Raw genomic sequence first — 11,673 nt, 5'->3', positions numbered from 1 at the left:
CAGCAACTGCTCCTTTGTGCATTTAGTCAAGACGTCTAATGTAGGCTTTTCAATAAACTCATCCAGGTCAAACTCCATGTTTACCCCGTGGAATCAAGCTACACTAACTCTCATGCACAAACAAAGCTGCAACAAGACCAGACCTGAATGTCCTAATTAAGCAGCGCAACACGCGCCAGCTGCGCAAAAATGCACACAAAAACCAGCACTCGCCAAAAATCTGAAACCTCAGCACACAAGTTTCTAAGGGTAAACCTTAGTTTAGATGAGCCCCCATAAATATGTTACGTCCACCAAGGACACAACATATTTAGGACACGAGACAACAAAAGTGAGGGTTTAACAAAAAGGTTTATTTATAAATTTTCTTCTTATTGATGTTCTTAATTCAGCTTTTCCTGATTTTCGGTGAAGAAAATAATGTTAAAACCCTCAAATCCCGTGTTCCCAAAATAAAAGAAAAAACAAAACCCCAAAAGTATTAACCTAAAGTTGGACCTGGTGAGCCGATCAAACAGAACAAAACGGTACAGCAGGGGGCCAACCCTATACAGGGCCGTCGAAGCCCCTACTGGTACCGRACTAAAGCAAAAAGAGAATCTAATCAAAAGAAAGATCGAAAACAGGACAACCGGTCCCACCAGGCCAAAATCACAAAAAAGACAAACAAAAGCTAACAAAAATACCACATGGCTGTCTGGAGAGTCAGCTGCAGCCCACAGCGACTGGACGTGCGCGCACCGCACGGATGGAGCAAGTGGGACGAGCGGAAAAGGCGGAGCTCGAAAAGATGATGGCGCTCCCAACATGCCGAAAGCCAGCCTATTTATAGGCGGACCAACAGCGCCACGAATTAACATAATTACGTGAACAAAAAGGAATTTATCCAAACTCCAAACTAGATTAACAAAAGGTCATTCAACTAAAATCTATAAGAAAACAAGGAAAAGAAATAGTCAGAATAATAATGTGCCCGCAGCACATAACACAGTCATAGCTCATAGACAAGCTGTATCACCTGTTTCACCTTTAACATTTATTCTTTCTAATTAGGTATTTGCAATACCAAAAATGCGATGAAGTGAAAAGGGATTTTAAAAAAGTGCAAATTTAAGCATGTTTGGTGGAAACTACTCCCAACAACTGCCCAAATCCCAACATATGCTTTGATGCATACGTCAAATAATCTCCGCTTGCTTTTATCTGAACTCAGCAGCATTTTTATTTGCTACAGTTCACTTTCAGTACAAGTAGTTCAACAATTAAACCCCCATTTAACTTTATTCATTATGGCATAGATTCAGTATGGTGTGAGAAGCATTCTTCAGGAATTTCTGCACAAAATATGAATGCCAATTTATCAGCTGGACATCAGTTCAAATACGCTTTTCAACCACATTCCAGAGTTCCATTATCAGAATAAAATCTGGTGACTTCAAAAGCCAGGGTTGTGCAGTCACCCCACGGTCATAGTTGAGAAGCCTGCTTGAGCTTAAATTTGTGACACGGTGCATTAGCCTGCTGGATGTAGTCATCAGGAGACCGGTACACTGTGGTTTTAAAGGGATGGAGTTGGTCACCATCTACTCTCAAGGAAAGCTGTGGAGTTGAAATGGTGCTCTTTTTTTTCTGCACTTATGAGCCCCAAATGAAACAAGAAAATCTCCCCTACACCATTACGCCACCTCCAGCCTAAACCTTTGACAAAAAGCTGGAGACATGATTTCACACTATTACACCAAATTCCGACCATACAACCTGAATGATGTTACTGAAATCAAAACTCAACGGTCCATGCAAAGTTTTTTTTAGTCTGTCATTTTCCTTTTTTAGTGGGTTTGCGTGAATTTTAGTCTCAGTTCCCTGCGAGGAATGGTATCCAGGGTTGACTTCTGCTCCTGTAGCCCTTTAAGGTTTAACTTGATTTGTGACTAGAGATTCTTTGAGATACTAATGCGTTTCTGTGACTTAACCAAGTCTGTTCAATCTCTATTGGCATCAACAAGAAGAGATTTTGTTTTTTTTGTGTTTTTTTTTTTCTTTCTTGGACTCTTAACTTTAAATCCCAAACAGTAGTGGTAGTGTGTAGAAAATCCCAACAGATCAACAATTTGTGAAACAGACCAGGCCCTCCGGCACCAACAACATGCCACATTCAGTCACTTACATCCCAATTCTTCCTCATTCTGATGCCGAGTTAGGAAGTTCAGCAAAAAAATGCATTGAGCTGCTGTACTGTGACTTTGTCTTAACAGTCAGCTACACAGCTGCACCTTAGTTTTATTGGTCTTATTTCTAGAAGCATTAATTGGGAGTTCTTATGAAAACGTGACACTTACTGGACGTCCAGGCTCACCGCTTGGACCTGGTTGACCCTGCAAATGAAAAAAAAAAGGTCAGTCCAATTGACTATGGGATGAAAACAGTGCATGTATTAAATGTGTGAAACCTTATGTACAGAATTAAGCTGTGTATTGCTTAACGAGTGTGGAACTCCGTGCTGTGCGCTAAGCATTTGAAGGCAGCACATGAAGTAACATAAGGAGCAAGAAACCATGGAAAACATTAACAGTTTAAGTTTTGATGGCATGTAAAAATACACTTTAAAATATTGATCTACATACCAGAAATTTTTTTTTTTTTGCATTATTACACCCATTGTTACAATTGCTTCAATTTGTGCATTTACAGATTAGCAATAAAACGATAGTCCTCTGACTTCATTTCGAGATAATTTTTTATCATAATGTCTCAGATAAAAAATTGTTTTGTTTTCGGTATTTTCTCAAAGGAGATTCCTCCCAGCCACACGCTCAAACAATTTCACTGCCTGGATTTTTCTGTGCTGAACTTTAGCATCCAGCATGTTAATGAGGCCTGCAGATACAACATGTCTTATAATCTCTCTCAGTAGGACTAGCTTGGGCCAAGATCAGACCGCACAGCATGGCATGCACTGCAGGGCTCTTAAATCCTCAGAAAGTGATCTGCAGAAAGTTTCCAGCTTTTGAATATATATGTATTTTTTCTCTGCAGTAAGTATCGTTCGTTCTCTAAAACAACCATTTCCAACTTGTTTTTCAGATGTGCTCACAACTGGACAAACATCACTGCTATTTACACTTATAATTTCTAAAGAAAAAAAAAAGGTAAGTTAGTTAGTTTTTTCCAAATGCTAGCCCTTCATTTTGGCTTTTGTGTGCACGTAACAATGTAAGTCAATCAGCTTATTTAATTTAAGTACCTGCTAAAGATGTTTGCTTTAACTTACTGACTAAAAATTATTTCTCCTACAATGTACCAGGACTGAAATTTAACAAATACTTTAATGTTTTTAATTTCTTCTTCTTTCTTTTCGACGTTTTAATGATGTAATGTTTTTTGTTTTTTTGTTTTTATTTTTATTTTGTTTTTTTATTTTTTTTTAAATCTCTCTCTTTCTGACTGATTATTTCTGTTTTTATTTTAATTATTTTAATTATGTAAATGCCTTGCTGCTGAAATGTGCTATACAAATAAAATTTGATTGATTGATTGATTGATTGAAGTGAAAGGCATCTTGTTGATGCCTTCCTGAAATGGACGTTTTCCACCCACAGCAGTGATGTATTGGTGGATAATCCAGTCAGCCGAAACACTTGCCTTTGGGCCGGGGCTACCGATTGGTCCACGATCACCTTTTGCTCCAATCAAACCCTGGAGATGGAAAGAAAAGCATAAAAACCAGTGAGCTATAGTATATATAAGGCAAAGTAATGACATGCAGAAAGAGTCACCAGGCAGCAGATTGCTCACACTGCACTTTCCAGGGGGGCATAAGTGACCTTACAACTGGGTTAACCACACATTTGATTAAAGCCGACTCTGTTCTGGTAGGTATTTGGGAAATAAACCTTGAGATTCCAGGGCGGATTAGTGGCTAAATCTCTGCAGAACGCCTGCATGGGTGAGCTTTTGTTAGCATGTGATCTTTTGGCAGTGAAACTAAACTTTCCGGCTGATGTAGACTGAATCAGAGAAGATGCAATGACTGACCTAGGAAGCTGCAGCACAGTTTAATATCAGTATTATTTTTAAGCAATTGCAAGGTTAACTGTTTCTTTGTTTCTATGGCAAAATAACATGTAATTCAACTGTATTTGTTCACACAGTGTAAACCACCCAGGTATTATTTTTTTATATCCCCCTTAAGTTTATCACGAACCTTGCTTTTAATTAAACTTCCTACTACTGTCAGTCAGATCTCTAATATATGAGCCTCCTTATGTCATGGACCAACAAAAAGTGGTGTATAACTGTGATGTGGGGGGCAAAAATAACACCTGGTTTTACAAAAAATATCACTAACAAAAATCTGAAATTGTGGCATCTGTTTGTAAACTGCTTCACAACAAACTAGCTTCAGATATCTAGTGCCTGAAATTTAGGCCCACCCTCTGCAAAACAGCTCAAGCTCAGTCCATTTTGAAGTCTTGAGATTTTTTTAAGTGTTACGATGGTTTTATCGTCATCCCTTTGACAGCTGCAACACTGGCAGCAAATAAATAATAGGGCTTAATTTGCATCTGCATACTTGCAGAATCTCCCACATCTCATCAGAGGGAATCATTTTCTAAAAAAATATCAATCAATCAATCATAATTTTACCACGCATAATATTTTGCTCGTGGGTCAACATGTTGTATTTTGGTGTTATTCGTTCACTTGTTTGTTGTATCGTTTACAGGGCTTGTGGCCAACTGCCTTTTTCTTTTCTTTTTTCCTCATAAGGCTTTCTTTTTGCCAAAGAGGCACAGAGGTCAGGTGTGTGTGTGGAGTGGACGACTAATGGCTCTCTTCAAATTCTCCCACTTGAGAGAAGAGTCTCTGTTGCAGCACTGTGTAGCAAACCTTTTGAGGGTTTCTGGAACAGCTGTATTTACACTGAGATTAAAACCCCACAGAAAAAACTACGGTTTTTAAAATTTTTTTAAAAAAGTTTTTCCTATTTATTTTTGTTTGTAAAATATATCATTCCCATACTATTTTCTGCTGACCTATATTAGACAAAGTCCCACTTGTTTGTAGTTGTGGTGTACGAAAATCCATATCTCTATTCAAAGTTGTTTCGGTGAACCTCTTGTTTGACCCATATCCTTCTAGCTCCCATCCAAGCAACTCCTGCCTCACAACAACCTGTTCACTCACGTCAATGCCGTTCTCTCCGGGGGGTCCATCGGGGCCGGGCTCTCCTGGCTCTCCCTTTTGTCCCTGCAATGAAACAAACAGCAAGGCAGTTGATGATTAGGTGAATCGGAGCTTACAGTTACTTTGACTGAGCCTTCATAGCGATAGTGACACAGTGGGGACTCACCAGTGGGCCGGGGGAACCGGGCGGTCCTTTCTCCCCCTGCAGAAACACACACAGCTGTGTTAATTGTACTGCACAAGCAAGAAGGTTTAACAATTATTTTGTTTTTTGATATTTGCCTGGATAATGACAAAGTGGATTGTTTTTTTTTGTAATAGTTGTAATAGAACTACAAGGAATTATTCAATTCGACCAACATTTTAAAGTGTATAATCCACGTTTTAAAACACAAACAGAAGTTAGGCATTCTCAATGTTAAAAGGGTAATTTCCCATAAATATATATTTCATTGAAAAACTGAGACGTCTCTGTAATGACACACTGTCTGCCGCAAAGCCTTAATCCCCTCCATTATTAAGCTTTGCAAATTTATTTAGATGCCAGTCAAGAGTGGCGTTAACCATTACATGGGAGTTTCTAATGAAACTGAAACTGACTACTACAAAATGCTGAATTTTATTTTCGCTGAGTGAAAAACACATCCTCCGAAAAGCTTATTTCATTTGATTTTAGAGCAAATATTATCTACACACAGCCAGGCTGCTTCCTGCCCTCCCCCCCCACCCGAGCAGCACAGCACACAACCTGCCTCCTTTAAATAACTCGCATGTATCACATTACTGCGACACGAACTCAGCGCTCGGCTCCTGAAAAGACCCCTCTCTAGTGCGGAACAGAGCCCTTTTGTGCCCGTGTGTTTTTATTTAGAGCCCCATCTGCTGGTAGAACTCCGGTACTGCACGGTGAGGAAGCGGTCACAATACCGATCTTTGTGAGAATGTGCACCGGGCAAACCTGCGCGGACGGATACTCACATCAATGCCATCTGAGCCAGGAATGCCAGGAGGACCTGGTGGACCCGGAGGTCCGGCCGGACCCCTCTGGAAGACAGAGAGAAAGGAAAACGCATGAAGGACTGTGTAGATTTGAATTATATTACTAATATGTGCCGTGTAGAGAATATTCATTCCTAAAGAAACAACCAAGACAGTTTTATTGTTTATCCCCAACAATAATGCAAGCATGTCTTAAACACAAGTGTGTGCAATCCTGTAAAAATAATAATGATGGTACTTTGTATGGATTTTGCACTCTGATTTGCAGTGCTGCATAAGTAACCCTTTTATTATTTATATAAACTAGCATATCATAGTCATATAAATGCCTTAGAAGTTCATACGGAGATGAAAAGCAACAGAACTAGACAACAGTTTTTAAAAACAAAGGGATGGTGTTAAGTAAATGAGGTAAAGGTGGAGGAATTGAAGAGGAATGTTGGAGGGAGGGGTTATGAGAGTGGCACAGTTTACCCCCACCTTGTCCCCCCAGCTGAGCCCCTAATCTTTCCACCTCAACCAGTCTCTCTTGTGATACAAAAAAAAATCAATTTACAAAGAATAAAAATGACAGTAATCCATGTTGAAAAAGAAAGAAGAAATTCCAGTATGAAGGTACGAGAATGTACAAGACTGTCTGTAGGTGAAGTGTGAATTTGCATCTGTGTGCACTGATGTTTGTCTTTCAAGGGCTTCCATGTTTGCTTAAAAAAAAAGAGGCATTTTCTGTTTTTAGAAATATGTCCACTTTCCCCAAAAAGGAGTAGGACAGGCAAAGACAAATCCTTGTCATCAACAATCCTCCAGTCGGAAGTTGTTGGCTTCAAAGAATTGAAAATCCATCCACCCTGAGGCTGATAATCCACAAAGAATAGTCCGGTGCTGCTTGTTTAAACAGCAAGACAGAAGAAAAACTTTCAAAGCTTCTATTTCTACCTCGATCATCTCTTAAAGCTCGTCAGTGACCACTCGGGTCCGCGTTGCCTTATTCCTCAATTCCTTAATTAGTTCTACCTGCTATCAAGACTCCACATGAACTCACAGCGTCAAGACATCCAAAGCCCGCTGACCCCTTTCGAGGGCCCTCATCCCTGTACACCCCTGAGTCCGGCAGGGCTCAACTTTTCCCATCCACTCACCACTTGTGCCAGAGCCAGGCACAGGGTTTGCAGGACGACCCAGGTCTTCAGCAAGGCGGAGAGAGCAGCCATGGTCCCTCGCCCCCGTCTGTCTCTCTTCCGATCGGCAAATTCTCTCCTCTCGCTCCTCTTTCTGCTCCTTCACTCCTCTGCTAATCTGGCACAGTGCAGAGACAGGGGTGGGAAAAAAAGTGCTTTCAGAAGGAGAGAGCTGAGGGGAGAGGGATGGATGGATGGAGAGGTGGAAGAGGGTGGAGAAGGAGTGCGGGGGAGGGCAGAAAAGGAGGTGGAATCCTGCCCCTTGCTGCCAGCCCCACGAAGATCACTTTGAAAGAAACCCACAGACCCGTATTTTACGATACATCAAAATGAGGAGTGATTTAAAAAAATAAATAAATCGGCACGCAATTTTGATTCCGTAACCTTCACTGTAAATTAAACTCTTGAGACTGGGAAAGTGGAATTATGAGCAAAACCTTGTTGCACAAGAGTCCTTAATCACAGGCCTTTGATTAACTCTGAATCTTTCCATACATCCTTATAAGAGTTTATTTTTCTGCACTAGGTTTAAGGGCGCTTGATCACAGATGAGGGGAATCTGAGGCATACAAAGGTCCTAAAGTGTCTCGCGAAAAAAAATTTCTACCAGCGGATATGAACTCCTACAAAAAAATCTTGTAACCGTTAAGAAATAAGAGATTTTTTATTTATTTATTTTTTTTACTGTAATTGTGGAATTCGTAATGTGAACACAGATGTGCTGAATAAATCTCCTCCTGGTATTGAAGATTTGAGTCCTGCATGATTATCTCTTTTTCAAAGGTTTGACACTTTTTCACCGTTTCGTAACAAAAAACGAAAATGAAAGATGGTTTTCAGCATTTATTTTTTTTACACAAAACAAAAATGTTCGAACCAGATTTGCATTTCAGCCTTTCTTTACTGTCCTTTATAGATTAAGTCTTGTGTCACCAATTGCCCTCAAAATCACCTGATACTTAGAGTTGGTTTTGTTAAGGTTCTCAGAGGTTTCTTACTGAATGTTAGTGAAAATAAAACATCAGAATGGTCAGAGACAATGGTGTGGAAATATTTGAGGCAGAGTTAAATTATAATTTAATCATTTGACCCCTTTAAGTATTTGACAAACATAGGTCAGTTGATTATGAAAAACAAAAGAAAGACACAGCAAAAGGCTTTCAGCTATGACTGCAGCAAAAGGGGTTCTAAAAAAAAAACCCCATAAAACTGAATATTAATGTATGCCATCTTTCATTTTTGCATAAAATCCCTGAAAATACATTAAATTTTGTGGTTGCAAAGTGAGAAAATGTTAACAAAAAAAAGAAGAAGAAAAGATGAATCAGTGTGTATGATTAGCATACATATTTGCTGACTTGGAAGTAAAAGATGAGTAAATGTCAAAATCCCCAGTATAAATTGTGAACTGCAAAACTAATATGGCGACATCTAGTGGCGACTTCACACAGCAAAGAGTATTTATTCCCATCACACAACGGGAGCTGCTGGAAGGCGACTGAGCCAAATTCATGGACGTTAAAAAGAAAAATGGCTACACAGCGACACCTGTCGTGTAGACACTGTATTACACCAACAGAAACAAATTCACTCTGTATCCACAAGATGGCAGCAGATACTTAGTTAATAGACACTGAGCAACTTGGTTGCCATGGAGGCCTGCAGTGCTGTGGTTTGATATATTATTTCTTGTGTCCAGTGATTAAAAAAAAAAAAAAAAAAGAACTATATTTTTCAGTGTGTTGTGATCTTGGGCACATTGTAGAGAAATCTGGAACAAACTTAATACAACAAAGCAAATAAGGAAACCACTTCCATGTGTTGGCTGCCATTTTCGCATACATAACTACAATCCATTTCTCTTTTGCTCAGTACAAAAACATATTTTTCTCTTGATGGAGGAAGAACTCGTTTTAGTTAAGTTGTTTTTGTGTGCAAGCCTATGAATATTACAATTAGAAAAATGTCTATTCAATTGTTTTACCTTCTTTGTTACTTAGTTTTGCTACACATTTTGATGGAAAAAAAAATCCCTATTTTTCCCTACTAAAAAATCCACTTGAATTTATGGCAGACGTGTATGATTTGCAAAAACACCTGATGGAATGACTGACAGGAAGAACGGAAGAAGGAAAGTATGGCAGCAAGACTAGAAGGACAAAGATTTTGACATGGATGAGTGTAGGACAGAATTCTGGAAATGAGCAGAAGAAAAGGAAGTAAGAACGACACAAGGAAGGGTTAGATAAAAAGACACCAGGATCGAAACAAGAAAGAGAAGACAGATGGCAAAATAGGAGAACATGGAACATGGGATAGGGAATGACTTATCTAATTAAGTATAGTTTTTCCATTTTCTTTCAATATTTAGCCTCATCCATAAAAATCTCAACTCAAACTCCCAGACTATTTTGGAACTCTGTACATATCCCAAGTGGTAAAATTCACGCTAGTTCTAGGTGACAAAGAAAATACTAGAATAAACACGGAAAAAAAACTGATGGCAATTCTAATAAAACGACTGTAACATTTTGGGTTTTTTATCGCATTTATTCAGGAGGTTACGGGTGTAATTTATGTGCAGTTGGTTTGTGGACATCCTGTACCTTCGCATATGAAACCAATTTAACATCACCGAGAAAAAATATCACCCTCTTCCTAAATACATAAATGGATTTCCATTATAATGCCATTTATTTTCCCTTCTTGTTTTTTTAGCGCTTTAGAGTTATGTTCATGAAACACGGCCGATCGTACATGTGGAGAGGTTACAACTACAAGAACTCCATCAAGTCCCTGTTTTTGCTGTGAGACACAAAAGCATGCATTGTTAATGGTTTTCCGGTTCAGTGTGTTTCAAACTGGGATCCGTTTCCCTCTGTGGCTTTTCTCCAACTTGTTGGAAAGTGGCAAGTCAGCAAAGTTCTGCACGTCCCTTTTGAAGAAAAACGACAATATTCTTCAACGTTCATGAGTCACTTCCTTTGAGCGGTTAAAAATGACAAAATCAAGGGAAAGAATGGCTCATATTGCAATAATTGCGTGAAACATTTAATCCCTCATCAAATGGAAGAAGTGATTGAAAAGAAACTAAAGAGTTTTGTTCAAGCACTCTCCTCTCCCCCAAGAAGTACTCTTTCTTTGTGCACTTTATGTGTTTTATGTACTTATTTTTATAGATATAAAGTATTGCCAATAAAATTAAGAAACTATGAGTGTGTAATTTAAGACAGAAGAAAGAACATCCAGAAAAACTGACTGGAAACGGTAACCAGACAATATCTGTCAAAACACGGCTGATATCAACAGCTGAATTGGCCGCACTTTTTACAACATGACAGATACGATGTTGCTCACATAAAAGCTCCATAAAGCAAACATGTGAGACCTGATATGAGAGGTTATCAACAGAGAATCTGTGCCTGGGATGGCTCAGGCTGAGAGAGAAAGAAGATTCCGGAATTTGCAAATTCGGACATAATTCGGACATAATAGGTGTTTCATAGGTGAAAAGAGCCTGGGAGTGGAAGATGGTCGTGGAAGCTCACTTCCTGGTCAGTTTACACAGGATGAAATTGTCCACAGCTCAGATTTGGATCCCACATGTTTGGTGTGAAGTCCTGGAATGACTTCACACCAATGCGAACGCATGTAAAGGACGGCAGTGTGTGGTAACGTGGGAATCTGCGCGAGTAAATGACTTTATCTGCAATTTTACAACAATCAACTGTTCAAATTTTACAGTAAAGTAGTCCGGTCTAATACACGTTTCATAAATTTCACATTACAAAAACAGTTCTGATTCTGCAGTGCTGGTAATGAACAGTAGGTGTCACTGCTGAGAAAGTGCGACACTTTACAGTTCAAATGTTTTCAGAAACTAGCAATAACCTTAAGAGTTTTACTTTCTAAATAGTTTTTTTAAAGTTATTAAAGTTTTTTTTTTTTTTTTTTTTACTTTTGTGTGGTTTTCAAAGTTTCCGTAGCATTTGGAAACATCGCATGCTTTTTGATTTGTTCAGTTATAATGCTGCTAGGAGACTCTGACCTGCTGCTCCTACTGTTTTGCTTCCTGTGCTGCTGGATTTCCACACAGGCAACAAAGTTGCTCTTGTTGCACTCATTCACAATCCAGCTGTCAATCAAAGGTTTTTGAACTTTCTGACATTTAAACCTTCAACAAACTTCAATGTTTTCATAGGGATTGTACAGAAAAAAAAAACAAATAAGTTTTGGCATATTTTTGGCTTTTTTTTAATTATTATTATTATTTTTTTTAAGGCAGACCTGTCATGCATTTATCATGTCA

General features: G+C 38.9%; 1 protein-coding gene across 1 annotated transcript in view; it reads right to left on the bottom strand.

Moving 5' to 3' along the window:
- col9a2 (procollagen, type IX, alpha 2) overlaps nucleotides 1–7,397 on the bottom strand; it is a 28,415-nt gene extending 21,018 nt beyond the window's left edge. The window contains exons 1-6 of the mRNA XM_008421595.2: nucleotides 7,326–7,397; nucleotides 6,166–6,231; nucleotides 5,354–5,389; nucleotides 5,188–5,250; nucleotides 3,643–3,696; nucleotides 2,340–2,375 (exon numbers count right to left, since the gene is read on the bottom strand). Of these exons, the coding sequence (XP_008419817.1) occupies nucleotides 2,340–2,375; nucleotides 3,643–3,696; nucleotides 5,188–5,250; nucleotides 5,354–5,389; nucleotides 6,166–6,231; nucleotides 7,326–7,397 (327 nt within the window). The remainder of the gene's footprint in view (nucleotides 1–2,339; nucleotides 2,376–3,642; nucleotides 3,697–5,187; nucleotides 5,251–5,353; nucleotides 5,390–6,165; nucleotides 6,232–7,325) is intronic.
- Between the last annotated feature and the right edge of the window lie 4,276 nt (nucleotides 7,398–11,673).

This window comes from Poecilia reticulata, linkage group LG11, assembly GCF_000633615.1.
Source record: "Poecilia reticulata strain Guanapo linkage group LG11, Guppy_female_1.0+MT, whole genome shotgun sequence".
NCBI lineage: Eukaryota > Metazoa > Chordata > Actinopteri > Cyprinodontiformes > Poeciliidae > Poecilia > Poecilia reticulata.
This window is presented reverse-complemented; position numbering and strand designations above follow the sequence as displayed.